General features: G+C 39.8%; 1 protein-coding gene across 3 annotated transcripts in view; it reads left to right on the forward strand.

The window, feature by feature from the left end:
• Positions 1–459: 459 nt before the first annotated feature.
• tut4 (terminal uridylyl transferase 4) overlaps positions 460–18,508 on the forward strand; it is a 43,569-nt gene continuing 25,520 nt past the window's right edge. For 2 of the 3 annotated variants that reach the window (XM_088312986.1, XM_088312988.1), the window contains exons 1-16: positions 1,965–2,360; positions 2,443–2,594; positions 2,765–2,881; positions 3,012–3,189; positions 4,098–4,186; positions 6,445–6,496; positions 6,677–6,746; positions 8,574–8,700; positions 8,970–9,089; positions 11,798–11,989; positions 12,097–12,271; positions 12,347–12,885; positions 12,992–13,142; positions 16,456–16,542; positions 17,887–17,990; positions 18,084–18,141. In XM_088312986.1, coding sequence (XP_088169112.1) covers positions 2,463–2,594; positions 2,765–2,881; positions 3,012–3,189; positions 4,098–4,186; positions 6,445–6,496; positions 6,677–6,746; positions 8,574–8,700; positions 8,970–9,089; positions 11,798–11,989; positions 12,097–12,271; positions 12,347–12,885; positions 12,992–13,142; positions 16,456–16,542; positions 17,887–17,990; positions 18,084–18,141 — 2,191 coding nt within the window. In that variant the 5' untranslated portion in view covers positions 1,965–2,360; positions 2,443–2,462. Of the gene's footprint in view, positions 661–1,964; positions 2,361–2,442; positions 2,595–2,764; positions 2,882–3,011; positions 3,190–4,097; positions 4,187–6,444; positions 6,497–6,676; positions 6,747–8,573; positions 8,701–8,969; positions 9,090–11,797; positions 11,990–12,096; positions 12,272–12,346; positions 12,886–12,991; positions 13,143–16,455; positions 16,543–17,886; positions 17,991–18,083; positions 18,142–18,508 lie in introns of those variants that run through there. The other variant, XM_088312987.1, reaches the window with a different exon arrangement.

An 18,508-nucleotide genomic window follows, 5' to 3' on the forward strand; every position in this document is an offset into this window, starting at 1 on the left:
CCAACCATAAGCGCCGGTCTACATCAGAACATCCCTCCAAAGTACACTGTTATTTTGACAACGTGACTCATCAATTTGACTGTCTTATCTGTACACAATGACATTGTTCTGGTGACACTTACATGCAGTGACAGAATTATTTACTCTTGGAAAATGTACGAAGGATTTTGAGAGAGAAAATGCTTTTTGCCGGAGAACCATGGTGTTTTGCTATTGGTACTCGATTAAGAAATGCACTCACTGTTTTGCCAAATTCATTTCTGAGGTGAAAAAAAAACAAGTATGAACCTTTTCATTGGTTGATTTGTCATGCCAGGTCTGACGTAAGTGGGGGATGTCAACTCAAATGTGGACTTGCTTTTTTTCTATCTTTCCTTCTCTTATTTATTTATTTACATTGTGCCATGACATTATTCTTTTGTACACAGAAACGCAACTACCAGGGAGGTGTGCGAAAACCGACATTATCGAGGAAGTGAACGCATCAACGTACACGCCCCTCTTTTTGCGTCATTGCCGCTCCCACAATGCAATGGTGTAATGTATGAACAGAGCGTCAAGTGCTGCTGATTTGATCAGGCCTTTGGTTCGCCAAAACATGTAGAACAGAACCATGAAGGCAGCCAAATGATAATGTTAAATCGACTTCAGTGCGTGAAAGTAAGTTTATACCCACCTATATTTTTTTATAGAGCAAAGCCGACGATCATGCCTTTGAAGGCTTGCTGTCTGACAACTAGTATTGTTTATTTCCCGTTAGCTTGTCGAGTGAGCCGCATGTTTTTTTTCACGTGTTTGTTTTTAGCTTTCTCGACAACGTATTCCGCAGAAAGTGAGCTCAAACCATCTTTTATAACACGAGACATGCGTTTTGCCATAAAATGTTTGTCTTGCACTCCAAAGTTAGTTATTGTGACGTGAGGCGCGCTCGTGTTTATGTTTTGAAAGTTCTGCTAACTTGACTGTTCTCAAATGCTGTTTGAGCCTTTTCCCAATCATGAAAACCGAATAAACAATTGCAATTATGTTTATACGGGTGTTGAATCTTTTTAAGGCGTGTTCCCCCACAATAGCTTGATGTAACTTTAAAAATCGCCCACTTACCGAAATCGTGTTCGAGCTTTGTGTTTGATAGCATGAATGATGTGTGTTGTGTTTTTGAGCACATACATTTTCCTGCAATATGATTTAATACTAAGTGTTGCGCAGTGTCGCTACATTAGTAACTAGTTCCCTCGGCGCCTTTAGAACTGTTACAGCAAATATAAAGAAAACAAATATTAATTTCCATAACTTTCAAGAAAAACTGAGCAGATTGTTAAATACTGCAAAGGGTCAGCCTATCCTATAACAAAACAATCGAAATGTGGCTCGCAGTTTAATGTCCCGGATGTGATTTTTAGTGTGTGCAGAACACAGGTTTTAGGGCTGGGTGATATGACTGAAAACTATCTCGTGTCATGTGGCATATCGGTCGATATCGATATATATTGATTTTTTTTTTTACTACGATTCGATTATAAAACGATTATTGAGACATCTATAATTGATCTGTTTTGATGAAAGATTCACTTGTGATTTTTAAAAACACTTTGAAGAAACAAAAGTTTAAATCATTCCCATTATATTTTATTAAATTGATGGAAATGTGTGTAAACTGTAAAGTTACAAGGCTTGTTCAATGCTGTAGTAAATACCCATTGACAAAAATTTGCTCTAGCAAAATAAATGCCATTTTATCCCAAAAAAAAACACCAGTTTCGGCTCTTCGACATAAAATTAGATAAATGACAGCAGAACTTTTTGTAATAATATGTGAAATTTATAAACGAGATGTTACCATGCATTTGACTTGTCCCCACCTTTTACCTTGACTTTCAGTGGTCTACCTTCTGGGCTTTCCTCTTCATGGTGTCAACATCACCAAAAAGACAAATTCTCTAGGTCCTGTGAAGTCAAACACGCAGTCTCATCCCAAAGTACGCAAATCTTCGCACAGTTCAGTGAAGGAAGCTGCACAGAGAGAGTATACCGACTCTTCTAAGTGCAACAAAGAAAACTACAGTTCCCCAAAAGATTATGTTAATTTTAAAGCGGAAGGTAAAGCTTCATTGGATATACAGGGAAAAGACGCTCATCAACGTTAAATAGACTGACTGGAAGAACAAGTTCTAGGGAAAGAGGGAAATAAATGTTTATTGGCCCAAATCCATTGTTGGGCACTACGTCTTTATTCAAGGGAGTGTTTTCCACAGACAACAGATCAGTTGTAAAGAGAGAGACCTGTTTTGCCTGGCTAGTACACATTAGGACCCAAGAATAGTTTCTCATTGGCGCTCCAGAAAATAAAAAGCATCATGGTGGGTTGGAAGAAAATTTTAGACTTTTAACTCTTTCCCACTAAATGTAGCCCTGCTAATAAAAGTGCTGTTTTTCTTTTAGCATTGAAAGCTGCAGCACTGATGCATCACACTGTTGAAGGGAGCACATCCGTGGGGCCAATGACAATGGAAGGATCGCTGACGGAGCAACAGCTCGGCCTCCGACAAGCAGAGGAACGTCTTTGCAGAGATTATATCCACAGACTTTTGAAAGTACAGCAATGATTAAATTGTTCATGTTAAGTCATTCACAAATTATGACCAATTTAAATCCTTGAATGAAATCTGAGTATCTAAATTCAAACATGATTTACTGAAATTGTACACACTTGTTTTAAGGCAAGTTTTGCGGGTTATACATTTATTAATCTTTGTTTTCACAGCAATCCCCCGAATACCCAAAATATCAATACATATGCAAGCTGTGTTCGGTTCATATTGAGCACATTCAAGCAGCGCACAAACACATAAAGGAGAAGAGACACAAGAAGAATATAATGGTAGGTGAATGCAACATTTTGTATGTCACTAAACACTCACCTCTTTGTCACGCTTCCATTGGAAAATCTTTTTTTCATTTAAGGGGAAACTAGATTAATGTAAAACTTTATTTTCATTCTAATATTTTAGGAAAAACAAGAGGAAAACGAACTGCGTGCCCTGCCACACCCCGATTCCTCGCAGCTAAGAGCCATTGATGCAGCTGTTCTGAAAGCAGCCACGCAGCATGGGATTTCCGAGGAGGACTTTGAGCATCGAAAGGCTGTGGTTCTTCGGATGGAGGACATCATAAAGAAACATCTCTCAGGTTGGAGGTCATTAAACAGCTCGGCATTGGCTAGACATTTTCTGTCAACAAACCCCTGCTAAAAATATGGAATCGCCAGGAATTTTTTAGAAAAAAAAACAGTTGACGGACATCACGCAAAACTGAAGTCATTTCAAATGGAAACTTTGTGATTCAAAGAAACACAAAAACAAATTAAGAAAAAACTGTTTGTAACAGTTACATTTTAGACAAGAAGAAGGAAAGAAATATAGAATCACACAATTTTGAGTTAGAAAAACAATGGAATCCGCCTTTAAATTTGCATTCCCAAAACTAAGACCTGCATCAGATTAGATCTGATTGTTAAAATGTCTTTGGCAGCGTGCAGGATTTCCTCTTCGTCATCTGAAGAGTATCGTACTTTTGGTTGCATTCCTTCCCATCTTCCTCTTCAGAAACATCTTCCTCTTGCTCCTCGTGAGTTATTGAAAATATCTCACCCAGGACTTTTTGGAGAGTGAAATGTCTATTCTTGGCTTCAGCAAAGAGCCAACTAGGAGTCATTTGAGTCAGTGTATCTTTATAGCCTCCAAACTGAATTTGTTTTTATAATGTCTGTTGTTTTGTTTGGTTTAGTTTGTTCTACCAATTTTCTTTCCTTGATTTCTTTTAGTGTTTTGTAAAGCCAGAAAGTTGCCATTTGAAATTTTTTGTTTTGTGTCATGCTGTGATTTTTATTTTATTTTTTCTACAAAAGTAAACCGTTGTATGGGCTTCCTCCGAGGCTGATTCCATAATTTTTGCCAGAAGTTGTAGCAGGAACTTTTTAGTTGGGGGCCGTGCCTTCACCGCTTTTCAAAAGCCCACATACATATTTTATGTCTGTTTGACACTGAAAAGTTATGCATGTTAATATATTCTCAATGTCTGTTTTCCTTATTGTCCAGCTTGCACTCTAAGCCTCTACGGTTCTTGTCTTACCCGATTTGCCTTTAAGACAAGTGATGTCAACATTGACGTCATCCACCCATCCACAGTAAGTCTGTTAGTTTCAGTAATAGAAACTAAGACCTCTTATACAGTCAATCATAATAGAAGACATGGCAATAAGTTCCTCATTTGCTTTTTTTACATAGAAGCCAGTGAAAGTGGGGTACTGTCTTAACTGTGTCCATTTAGAGTACGTAGTTACCAGTACAGTGAAACCCCGCTACTTCGCGGTTCACCTTTCGCGGGTTCAGCGCTTCGCGGGTCTAAAAAAATGTTCAAAAATGAAAAACTTTTTTGCCCGGGCACGATCGGGGTTCTCCATTCGCTCCGCTCCGCGGGGGCATTGTAGTTTCGCCGAGCGGCACGACTGGGCGCTGGAGCGGTTAGACGGCCGGCGTGCGCCGAAGAAGAGCGTGGGTGAAGAGGAGAGTGGACGAAGAAGAGCACGTTCCCCCGGGCACGATCGGGGGCGACGTTACGCGCGGTTCGGACCGTACCAGAGCTCCTGCCGGCGTGCGTGGCAGTTAAGCCGAAGAGGAGCACCTTCCGCCCGGGCACGAGCGGGGCGACATGTCACTCCGTTCGGGACCGTACGAGAGCTCCGGAGGAGGCCGGCCGGCGTGCGTGACAGTTACGCCGAATAGAAGCACCTTCCCCGGGCACGGGCGGTGTTTAACCGAATGGAAGCTCCGGGGGAGGGGGGCGGGCGTGTGTCACAGTTAAGCCGAATAGGAGCACCTTCCGCCCGGGGCACGAGCGGGGCGAAATGAAACCGAGTTCAACCGAACGGAGACACGCTTCGGGGGAGCAGGTCCGGCGTGCGTGACAATTAAGCCAAAGAGGAGCACCTCTTACGCCCGGGCACGAGCGGAGCGCGAGGCTGTCAGTTATGAATGAATAAATAAATAAATGAAGAATGCCACCTTTCATTTCACAGGGCACACCGGACGGCGTACCAGCAGGTAAAAGTCAAAGTAATTAAATAAATACAAAAAGAAGTAATTGAATAAATACAAAAATAATGGCTGGGGAATAAAAAAATAGTTTTAATAATAATTTGGTTTTTTTTGTTATAACATGAATTTCACTCTCTCTCTCTCTACCCGTATTCTATATGGTGTACTGTATACAGGGGGGTATACTGTATACCTGTATAGGTTTTTTTTTCGCATTTTTGAAGGGGCACCGCTACTTCGCGGATTTTCAGTTTTCGCGGGTGGTCTCGGTCCCCATTAACCGCGATAACCGGGGTTTCACTGTATTAATAGAATAAAACAAATAGAAAACTAGCTTTAGTTGTGTAGAGTAGACCATCCATTTTATATTCTACTAATCCTCTACTGTACGGTCTTGGGTGTTGCTGAAATCTCTCTATGGAAAGTAAACCCAAAATATTTCTTTACAATATGTTCTCTGATGTCTTGGATGGATGATTTGTCAAACCAAATGACATGAGCACCTTGTATCATTCACAATATTATGGATAACAAAAATAATAAGTTACACATAAAAATTATATTTAAAACAGACTTTATTAACAATTTCTAAATCTTTTACATTTTTACAACTTTTCTTATTCTATGTTGCTCAACTTAGACCAGCATGAGGTTGCTCACTCGGGTTCTGCAAGAGTTAAATTGCCTGAATGCCTGATAATTATTGACCAGATAATTATAAGTAAGATATGAACTATTATAATCTCATATTATCAATACATACGATAAAAAAAAAACTTGAATGAAAAAAAAATACAAATCAGCCAGCGATTTAGCCTGAGCACTCACAATTCAAATCCAAAGCACAAGAAATGTGAAGGGGACATACTAACCACTTGTGCACCATGCAGCAGAGACAGGCAGAAAGAAAGACGGGTAGATGGATAACTTCATCTGGTGAGGGGGGAAAGTAGATTTGGCCACTTCATAAAGTTTTTCAAACCTTTCCTCATGACCAGTTTGTTAATTTGTAAAAGGTGGAGGAGAAAGGTCCGCTTCACACACACACACAATAAAAGGACTGGTACAAACTGCATTATGCACTATAAAATATTATATATATATATATATATATATATATATATATATCCCCATCTACACTGGTACACTTGAAATTATAAATATATCCACACAATGTTGTAAAATGCATGTGTAGCATGCATATTGCCACTAGACACACATTGAATTATGTCAATGCATAGAGGTTCTTTGGATGTGTGAAGCTGCCATGGCTTTTTCTGTTATATGATACAATTTTGCAAGCAGTTGAAGTCTTAGACATTGTTTTTCAAAATGATTTTGCATCTAGATGACACAACCGGAAGTCCTGATTCAAGTGCTTGACATCCTCAAAAACAGCAGTAAGTCTCATTCAAACATGCCTTTCGTTCAGACTTATCAGTAAATAAGCTAATCAATTAATTTGAGCTTCATGACAATGGCTGTGAATATTTGTGTATGTATGTGATGTTTTAGTTAATTTGTAATAAAAACAAAAAAAGAAACGAAAAACAATTTAACTCTAATCTCTACACTTTTAGCTGAATTTACAGAGGTTGTGTCAGAATTTCATGCCAAAGTTCCTGCCATCATCTGTCGTGACATCATAAGGTCAGTGAGGGTTCAACCCATTACTGCCGTCTCATGTTTTTGATATTAAAGTAAAACATTGGTGATTCCGAGAGTGTTTCGTTAAAAGATTTGCTGTAATTTCTCGAGAATAATACATTGAGGTGTATAATACTAACAGGCTCCAGACTGTCCCTAAATGGTAGCTTATTTCTCCTATGCAAGTACATTTTTCATCCACTCACCCCTGCATGACCAGTAAATTGGAATAAAAAAATATTTATATATTACTCTTGTTTATTTTTATTAATGACAAACTGCTCCACACTTCAGCCTATTTATCATTGATATGAGAATATGAGTGGGACCTGAACAATTATTTCACAATCAACTACTGGTAACAAAAACGCATAAAACAAGGATTAACGACCTCCTTTAATTAAATTGCACTACTGCACCACGCAATGCATTCTGGGAACCATCCATTATCTGAGCCGTTTCTCCTCACAAGGGTTGCGGGCATGCTGGAGCCTATCCCAGCTTTCTACGGACAGAAGTTGGGGTACACCCTGGCCTCATGGCCAGCCAATCGCAGAGCACTCAAAGACAAACAACCGTGCTCACAAACACACTTGTGGCAATTCAGGGTGTCCAATCAACCTATCGTGCATGTTTTTGGAATGTGGGTGGAAACCGGGGAGAACATGCAAACTTCACACACGGAGGCCAGAGCCGAAATCGAACCTCTTCTGAAATATTATACCATTGTGCTAACAAGTCAGCCACATCGCCGCCCATCTGGGAACCATAATTATGCAAAATTGGTAGATATGGCCTGCGCGAAGTTGAGGCCCATTTAATCTTGGTTGTCACAAACCACATCCCTCATTTGTGGACGTCCTTGTTTATGCTCAGAAACTTTGTGTAGTTTCAAGAAGTATGTTCACTAAGAATTCTATTAGGGATGTGCAATTAATCGAAATTCGATTGCGATTATTACACTCAATGATTACAGAATTGGCATAATCATAATAAAAAACAATTATTTAAGGGATACATTGTTAGTCATAAAACTGTTATATAGAAAACATTGTTAAAATAGTACTCTTCTTACATCTAATACTATTGCGCGTATACATGAGTCCTTTAGAAATTGTTAATATAGATGTTATAACAGCTCTATGGCAAGTAAATGCATAGCAAATACATGTTTATACAAAGTAGTCATACTCAAATTTTTACCTTTGCTCCGTTTTTTTTAAATTTCAAGATAAAATAAATGTGACTTTTCTTAATCGTTTGAATAATCACAATTTAAATTTTTACTAAAATAATTGTGATATAATTTTTCATAATCGAACAGCCTGATGTTCTTCAATATACTTCTTTTGACTCACTTTTTGGCACCACAATAACTTAATTTTTGCTGCTCACCAATAATCATGACGGCTTTTGTCATGAAATCGGTTAGGGAGGGAAATAAGTGAACATCCGTAAATGAACAAAAATATATCTTACCCTATGTCAGTGCTTCTCAAATAGTGGGGCGGGCCCCCTTGTTGTGCATAATAACTTGCACTCTACAGTATAGCAAATAAATAAATGCCATTGTCATTGTATTCAGTGCATTCCAGGTTAGTATTCAGCATATTATGTCGTTATATAATTGATTTTTTTTTTTGCAATTATTTGTAAATCACAGTCTATTAAGAAAATGTCCAAAAACCAGCAACAATTATAAAACTGCTTTTACTTTTAATACAGCTAAAACTAAGGCAATAATTTCCCAAAATTAATTAAATAAAGTTGCATTTGACAAATTGATAATTAAATCTGACGTATTTGTTTTTTTTTTTTCACAATTTACAGTGGCTTGATTTGCAGAGTGAGTGCAGGAAATGATGTTGCTTGTCTCACCACAAATCACATGGCAGCCTTGGCTAAAATGGAACCTAGGTTGGTTCCCTTGGTGCTGGCTTTCCGGTACTGGGCAAGGGTGAGTACACAAATGACAAAGCTGTTAAAGTATGAAATCATAAATTGACTTTACTGGACTTCACTGAATCTTTGAATATGTTAATTGAATTATTATTTTTTCTCAGTAATGTGGTGTCTACCTTTTAACTTTTTCTGCCTTAAGTCAAAAAATGACAGTTGACTTTAATTCCATAGTATTTTAATTGTTCATGTATTCTTAACGTTGTGTGGTCCCTTAACATTTATTGAGGTGCCTGAAAAGTCAACTGCTTTGTCATTTATCCGCAGCTGTGTCACATTGACTGTCAGGCCGAGGGTGGAATCCCTTCGTATTCCTTCGCGCTCATGGTCATCTTCTTCTTGCAGCAGAGAAAAAAGCCAATCCTCCCCGTCTACCTGGGCCATTGGGTATGTTTTGTTACGCATAACTTGGTACCGCTACTGTCCTGTTGATTATAAAAATGTCTCAGCCACAGCCAGAGCAAAGTTCATCATGCATATTGCAGCTTTGTGTATTTGGCTTTTGTCCACATAGCTGACATGGGTCCTGTTCTATCTGTCCAGAGCAGGGGTCACCAACCTTTTTTAAAACTTGAGAGCTACTTCTTGAATAGTGATTAATGCGATGGGCTCCAAATTTGATGTTCACTTCTGAAACACAGAATTTTCTCCAATTGTTTACTAATATTTTTACTGTAGGACATTATTAATGATAATAAAAAAAACACAAAACTGAAAAACGTTTATTCAGTTATATTAAACTGACAAACCTCGCCCAGATTTGCAGTAATCAGGGGCACCTTGACAACAACCCCTGACAACCATGCCAAAAGTCTCATGTGCACCATTGGTTATTACTACATTATGATATGGGTGGTTTTCAGAATGTATGGTCCACATGAATGGTTAAATGCTGACCTTCATTGAGAGTGAATATTTTCTTCCCTTTCCTGTCAAACACCAGATTTCATTGCTTACAATATTACAGGCATACTGCAGAGATGAAACGGACAACTTGACTGAGATTTGTGCTTTTCGTTTGTGACTGTGTTTGAGTGGTGAAAAATAGCCGTTGTAACTACTTCCTCTTCATGACATGACAACACACCAATGTGATTAGGAGCCCTTTATAACATTAAAATGCATCCCTTTGAAAAAAAACCAAACAGTTTTTACCAATAAACTGTCAGAATATAAATGCAACACAATACTGTATTATCAAGTCCCACGCTGTCCATAGTGTGGAAATGCGTTGCCAGAAAAAAATTGTTTCCTAGTGTGTCCACATTAGGGTTTGTCGATATTTCAGTTATACTGTATCCTTGCGGTTTCTAAAAATAGCAACGGTGTCACACATGCATGCAGCATATGTCAACCTAATATGATATTCAATATATTTTTTGATAGCGCATACAAACGTGCAGTTGTGTTTTCAACTCAATATTGATATCACAAAATTAAACTAGTAGGCTAGAATGTTTCTTGTACCTGCACGGGGACTCACTCTATTAGTCACATTACGCCCACGAGACTACAGGAGACGGGAGCGCGTTCAAAAATTCGCTGTGACGCTTGTATACTACTCTGGAGTGGAGTGCGCTCAGTTCCCATTCATTTACAAACACAGTGTGGTGTCCCAAGTCAGAGGACCTAGAGCACGCACTGGCACTCCGGTTTTGATGCACTTTGATGAACCGAACCTTGGCGGGCCGCACATAGAAAAAAAAAAGTGTGATATTTCCTGTTTATTATTCGAGGCTGAAAAGTATTTCAGCTTCTCTCCATTACATCGGACTCTTCATGCATGTCTAGATACTAATTTTCTCTGTCGCATTACGCTAATCTAATCTCGTTGCACACTTGAGTACAATGACAATAAAGGGATTTCTAATTCTAATTCTAAAATTAAACCCACGAGCTAACAAAATGAGTAAAAAAGGCCATACAGACGCTACATTCAGACAAAATATGGCGTGCACCAGTCTGTGTTAGCCCAAAACCTTCAGGCTTAAAAGCCTGCAAAAACAGGGTTTTAGGGTTAGTTAAACTCATTTTAAATGGTGACAGGTGAATGCACGCTTGCATTTGACCAAGGGTTGACATAAGCCAAATCCCATTATTCCCCCTCCCCCTTTAACTTGGGGAGGTGAAGACAAAGGGTGAAAAAACAATCCCCCAAGGAAATTGGAACACACTAGATCCGCTACGCCATCACTTCAAGCCGCGTGGAGGTTGTGTCTTAAGCAGACGCGACATTACTAGATTACATTATTGATTACGCAAAGAAACAATGAAAAACGGATGCCCAATAATTCAGAAGCAGCATAGCCTCGATGCTATTAGCCCCGACCGCGTGCCAGCGAACGATAAGCAGCAATTTTTGAAACACAGCTGATTACAATCACCTACAAATATCTAATGAAATCTCACGTGTTAATAAATCTTTTTGTCTTGCCATTGAGAATCAACAGTACTATACTTGCTGGCTTCTAGCATTGTTGTTTGGTCTGACAGCCAGTTCTACCGAGAGCATTTCAACCCACAACTCAAAACATGTAATTGTAGCAAAATATAGAACATCCGACACTTCTATCGAACATGATATATTACATACTTTTATATATTTCACGCTTCTTCTCGTTCGTTGATGTCATTTCTGCAAACAAACGGTATCTAGAATCTAGGGAGGTCGGAGTGTGACTGCGTGCAGCATATGTTAACCCAATATGATATTCATTATATTTTGTCTCCGTGCTGTAGGGCCATATGCCCATTGTTTGTATTTCAAGATGGAAGGGACAAGATGAGCTGTAAAGAGTGCTATTGGGATTGGGCCTCAGACTTTATATCCACTGTCTAATTGTAAAGAAAAAGAAATTTACCACTTGTTTTTGTATAAGTTAATGACAATAAATGTCAGTGGGGGGGGACGTTAGCTATCGGGAGAAATTAAGTAAATCCCAGAAGAGGGAAAAAAAAAAGAAAACTTGTGTATGGTGTAAAAAAAAAAAAAAAAATGAAATCTGAAAGTTGATTTCATGGCTATATCAGCCAGCCTTAATGTATACTCTATTGATATTCAACGTTTTTATTATTGTTTGGGTTTATGCTTTTAGATTGATGGCTTTGACGTGAAACGTGTGGACGAGTATCATCTGACTGTAATCCAGTCAGACATGTATGTGCAATGGGAGCATAGACCGAGATCCGCAGATGGACAGGTTGAGAATCGAAATGATGCTAAGGAGGAAGGCAGCTCAAAATCAGAGCGCAGTAAACCCGATAAGGCTCAGATTTCACATGGCTTGGTGAGTCTGATTTGTGAAGATATTTGTGATGTTTGTTAACAGAAGTTCAGAGCTTTTCACTTATTTTTGCCAGTTTTGAACATCTGTCTAAATTGACCTCTTTCAAGGCTCGGCTGACATTTGAATTGAGTGAAGATGTGTCACTGGGACAGTTATGGTTGGAACTCCTGCGGTTCTACACTCTTGAATTTGCGTTGGAAGAATACATTATCAGCATCCGTTTAAAAGCAGTACTCTCTCGGGAAATGAAGAACTGGCCTCGTCGCCGGCTTGCTATAGAAGGTGAGTGCCAAAGTCCATATATCTGCTAAAGCAAAAAAGCAAAAACTGACTCAAGCCTCTGTTTCTTTCACCAAGATCCCTTTGCCTTGAAGCGGAACGTTGCACGAAGCTTGAACAGCCAAATGGTGTTTGAGTATATACAGGAGCGGTTCCGCACAGCTTACAAATACTTTGCATGCCCACAGAAAGAAGGCAGGATGGACCAGAAAAGCAAGATGGCCGGCAATCAAGGGTCAAAGTTGTCCCGATTAGAGAAGGAAGCTGTATCAATCTGTGTTAACAGGATTGAGACTAACATAACTAAGTTTCCTGATGAGAACATTCAAATGACATTCCAACAATCAAAGGATGATGGTGAAATTGTGAGCGGCAATAAAACTCGGTCAGATCTGTCCATAGAGGAAGATGAGAAGAAGCTTGATGGCAGCCTCATGCTTATGTCTCTCAGCAAAGAGAACAAAACCTCTGAACACTCTTCCCTTTCCATAAATGGCTTACTGCATGAAGAAGTAAAGGGTGAGGATGAGGAACACTGTTTTTCTGAAAAAGAGGGAATCGTATCATCAGAAGAACATCACTATATCTTTGATAAGATGATTTTCACTGGCGGGAAGGTAATAAAGAAAGACCATTATGTTTTTTCCACAATGACCATTTGCAAACCAATCGTAAATTGCTATATTTCTGTGGTTTCAGTTTTCCCTTGTATTTCTTTTTCAGCCTCCAAATGTTGTGTGCAGTATTTGCAAACGAGATGGTCACCTGAAAGATGAGTGTCCCGATGACTTCAAGAAGCTGGAGTTGAAGCTTCTGCCTCCAATGAACAACCATTTCAGAGAGATCCTTGATGGGCTTTGCAAACTGTGCCACTGTGCGTATTTGTGAGTTTTCATAGAATTTCATAGTTGTCCCATTATGATTTCATTTTACGCACTGCATGCTAACTAGCCTGCTAACTCATGAAGGGAAAACATTAACGCAAATAGTCCTGCAGCTTTTGTTCCCCCGTGTAACTCTTAATGAATGAAAAGATGAAAAGATCATGTCTTCAGCTTTTATTTTCAGGTATTAACTAACTGTACATCTGCATCTGACACGCTGCTGTTTGAACTCACTCATTTTTTTATGTGAACAAAAGTGTATAAATTACAGGTGTGTTTTAACATTGCCTATCAGCACTACAACCATCCGGAATGTTCTTAATAAGAGCAAAACAATTGATATCCTTAGCCGCACTGAAAGGTAGCCCAAGGAGAAAAACAACAGTTGACAACAGGAACTATGCTGAAAGACTGGGAAAGAACCACAAAAGAGCAATGAAAAAGTTTGGTGAAGTCAGTAAGCCGTATTATTGACACAATTATAGCAAACTAAGGATTTGAATGTTGTCTTTTTCCCCTTAGATTATGTAAGTCTTTCCATTCCATTTGTTAATGACCTTTCGTTACAATATAATGCTGTCGTTGAAGTTGGGTATCTGATGCAGATGGGAATCCATGGGAATAAAAGCTGAAATGTTTTCTTTTGTTTCATAGTAATGTTTTGTCAAACCCAAATGTTTTCGGTCTACAGAAAAAATTGGCCTCAATGCTCTCATTGGAGTGACGTGAATATTGCTTCCGTTAAGCGGCGTACTGGCAACTCCCCCAAAAATGTTGAGGGTGGGAAAAAATACAGCCTAACTTTTTCGAGTTATTCACATTGTATCAAGAGAGAGTAATGTATTTTTTTGCACTTCAAATTTGTGAAAATAACAGACATAGGGACTGACCAGTAGTATTGATCTGCGTAAAATCCTGATTCTGACCTACCTGCCACGACCTTATAACCTGAGAGATGGGCATTTCCTCCCAGGGACGAAGAGACCGGATGGATGCCCTTTTTTGGGACGGAGGATGAAAAGTTTTACAATCCAAAACAACTTAATTTATATACCACATTTCACAACAGCTGGGGCTGTAACAAAGAACTTTCTATATGGTGTAATATAAATTAAAAAAAGGGACTAAACAACTGAAAGTGTATTTTTGGCTGCCCTAACCAGGTCAAGCGCCGCATGTACAGAATTCAAATATGAATGAAATCTTGTAATGCTGTTGAGTGTATTGGCCCTTTTACTGAGAGAGCGAAAGAGCGAGACAGAGAGAGCGCGAGGGGGCAAAAACTCTGAAGCGATATGCATGGCTGTGAGAAGAAGCAATTGAGAGCCAAAATAAGCATCTTAAGTTGCGTTTAGTTTGAGCAAAAGCTTGAAGTGCAATAAATACAGCCATTTCTACAGTGGGACACAATCTGAGCTCATCTGTGAATTTGCTTATTTGTATGCTCTGTAACTACGGCTGCATGAAAAAAAGACAATGACATGATATATAAGTATAGAAAGTATGACATGATATATAAGTATATAAAGTCTTTCCATAATGTAAGGGTACCATTATGCAGTAGTACCACCCAATGACATCTGTGCAACAGTAGGAGAGTCATAAGAACGGAGTTAAAGTGGTCAGTGGTGCGATATTTACAATTCTATGACAGTGGTGCATATAATGCAGGTCATAAGTGCAGCATTTCTTATGTGACCATTAGCTGTAATGCAGCTATGGGTGTGAAATTATGAAGAAAATTGTTGTTTTCTATAAAGTGTCAGTGCTGTGGAGTATGACCAATGACCGTTGTTCAACTATGTAGAGAGCTGAAGCTTTAATTATCTGTGTGGTAATAATCTCCCACAGGGGTGTGCAAAGTTGGCAAACACATACGTAGGGCCACTATAGAGTTTGAGTCCACTGTTGAGGGAGTTAATGGTGAGAGGGGAGAAGTTGTTTGAATGTCTTCTGGTTTTGGCATGTATAGTTCGATAGTGCCTGTCTGATGGGAGGAGCTGGAAGAGGTGATGGCCAGGGAGGTTTGTGTCCAGGAGAATTTTCCATGCCGTTGTCTTTGTTCTTGAAGTGTGCGCGTCCTCAAAATTGGGTAGAGGAAGCACTGATGACTTTTTTCCGCTGTCCTAACTTTTTGTGACTGCACAAAACCTAACTGATGGAGGAATACAAGTCAGATTCTATGACTGCTGTGCAGAAATGTCTCAACTCCTGTGACAGGCTGTGCATCCTCAGCAGCTGCAGGAAATACATCCTTTGCTTTTTCTGGATAGAGTTGATGTTGGGCTCCCCTTTCAGGCAGGAACTTGAAGGACTCGACGGTGGGCACAGGGCAGTTGGACAATGTTAGGGGCAGCTGTGGTGAAGGATATTTCCTAAAGTCCATCTCCCCAGTCTTGAGCGTGTTCAGCTTTAGGTGTTGACTGCACAAAGTGCACTCCACTCGTCGGCAAATGTCAGTGTTTTGACAGGTGGGTTCGTTGAGGTGCAGCCGTTAGTGAGGGAGAAGAGAGGATGCATCCTTGAGGGTCCCCAGTAGTGGTACGTGTTAATGATGATGTCGCCCCCAGCCTTACCTGTTGTGTCCTGGCTGTCAGGAAGCTGTGGATTCACTGGCAGATGTCGGCAGACAAGCTTGGAGGAGTGGGGTAACAGAATGATGTTATTGAATGCAGAACTCAAGTCCACAAACAAGATCCTTGCTTAGGTCCCTGTGCCTTTGAGGTGCTCCAGGATGTAGTGCAGCCTCATGTTGACTGCGTCATCCACCTACCCGTTTGCCCGGTAGGCAAACTGAAGGTCTAGTAGGGGTCCGAAGAACTTCATGACCACAGATGTCAGAGCGACAGACTGTTAGTCATTCGATCCTGATGTTGCACATTTCTTTGGGACGGGGATGATGGTAGACAGTTTGAAGTAGGATGGGACCTCATTCAGCTCCAGCGATCTGTTGAAGATCTGTGGAAGACCAGAGACAGCTGGTCAGCGCGGACTTTAAGGGGGAGGGTAAACACCCCATTCGGCCCCGCAGCCTTGTTGGTCTACTGCTGCTCGAAAACCCGTCACACGCTTTGTTCGTGGATTGCCAGGGCCATGTGGAGAGCGCGTACCTGTTCTTATCACTACCCTGCATAGAATTTAGTTTATAAAATGGATTAATTAACTAGAATTGTAGGTTTTTAAACCAGATTCAATGCATTTTTCATGTTTTCACTACAGCCAGCTATATATTACTCCTGCCCCCTGTCAAGCCTCTCCATATTAGTGAATCACAAGAATAACTGATTTTTTCCAATGTTGTAGATGAATTGGCACCCACACATGCTGAGCAGCAGAAGAGAGAGCAGATCCTTGCCAGTCTGGAAAGGTTCATAAGGAAGGAGTACAATGGTAAGAACAATGACAACATGCTTAGTAGATAGAAATGTTAGAAATCTTTCAGGGTGAACCAGTTCATTTTCACAGAATCAGACCCATACATATTAGGACATCTGTCCAATTCTCATCTTTCTGGCTGTAAACACCACCACAATAGGTTTGAAATGAAACGAACAAAATGCGCTTTGACTGCAGACTTTCATTTAGGATTATCTACATCCAAATCAAGTCCATGGTGTCGGTGTTCCAACATTTCTTTATATGTAACAGTGATTCTGTGTCCAAGACCACTTGGGTTTTGAACCTGTTCCGTCACAGGCTGGTAGTCATGTGCACTGACCCCTCAGCTAAAAGACCAGGCCGTTAAATCGCCAACCAGCACCCTCTTTTGAAGGCTGCATGGAGTGAGGTATTGCTAACGTATTCTCGTGCATTGCAAGCTGGCGTCCTTTACGTATACAGCAGATTCCTAAAACTTTTTAAGGGACTAAAAGTACATAATGGGACAAATGAAACGTTTTAATATTTGGTTGCAAATCCTTTGTATTGAGTCACAGCCTGAAACGCAAATCTTACATGACATGGGATTTCATCCCTGCTCATGCTCTGCCAGGCCTTCTCTGCAACTGCCTTCAGTTCCTGCTTCTTCTTGGGGCATTTTCCCTTCAGTTTTGTCTTGAGCAAATGCAATGCATGCTCATGCTTGGCCATTGCCTTACATCTCCTTCTTTGCCTTTCAAAAGTTCTGGTTGCTTTTGCAGGAAGCTTTTTTCCATCTGCAGTTAAGCACCTTTAAATGAGTGAAACATTTGGCCGAATATGAGCGGATGATATTGCCCGGAAAATTCATAATTCATCCTACTGTTTTTGTCAGCAATCACATAATCAATAAATACATGGGAACCTGTTCCATTAGCACGTACTTTGATGTCCCTTTGCGTTGGTAAAAGGGAAGCATGCGTACAAACTGTTATACGTAATTCACACACCGGTCACCTGATTTGGATAGAAATACCCTCAAATCAAAGCTGAAAGTTTGCTGTTAAAACTCATCTTGTTTGTTTCATTTCAAATTAATCATGGTGGTGTTTAGAGCCATAAAAATGAGGGTTGTATTGATGTCCCAATATTTATGGTCCTGACTGCATTCCGCAAACTAAAATCATACTAATAACGAGCAAAACTCTCTTGGCAGTTCAATCAAAACTGAACATCATTGTAAAGACAGAATATTTGACACAGTTTGTGTGTTAGATATAATTAAGTGGTAATTCTGTTGTGGATTGTTGTATATTGCTATCGCTTTGAACATTATGCTTTGCGGCACAAATTTTTGTAATGCATGTGACTCTGCAGATAAAGCTCAGCTGTGTTTATTTGGATCCTCCAAGAATGGCTTCGGTTTCCATGACAGTGACCTTGACATTTGCATGACTCTAGAGGGTCATGAAACTGCAGAGGTACGAATACATACATTTACCAACGCATACGTCATTGCTGGGAGTAGAGATGTGTTGCTTCATAATCTGTGCTGAATTGTATTATCTGTACAGAAGCTGAACTGTAAGGAGCTCATCGAAGGCCTTGCTAAAGTCCTAAAGAAGCATGCAGGTGAATTAATATTTGATGATCAGTTCAGGCTGTGAGTTATGTGCTTCAAGACGCTGCATTACCCAACCGATTACATTTGCTCATAAATTATCGAATCCCTGCCTGCCACAAAAGTTTAGATATGAAATTCACAACTCTGCTCGTTATCATGCAGTTAAAAAAAGTGACATTAGCGGGCAGTTACTTTCAGTCTTGGACTTCAGCACCGCCAAGACAAAGAAAAACATCTTATGGACAACAAAAACAAATGACGTGCATTGGATTGAGAAACAGGTTTGCCATACTTACTGACCAGCAATCTTTGCTGCATCACAAAACTGGTGAAAATTATTAAACCGACCCTCTCAGCAAATGAGATCAGCTACAG

The sequence above is a fragment of the Idiotropiscis lumnitzeri genome, chromosome 13, assembly GCF_059441095.1.
Source record: "Idiotropiscis lumnitzeri isolate Australia: NSW breed Sydney's pygmy pipehorse chromosome 13, RoL_Ilum_1.0, whole genome shotgun sequence".
Taxonomy (NCBI): Eukaryota; Metazoa; Chordata; class Actinopteri; order Syngnathiformes; family Syngnathidae; genus Idiotropiscis; species Idiotropiscis lumnitzeri.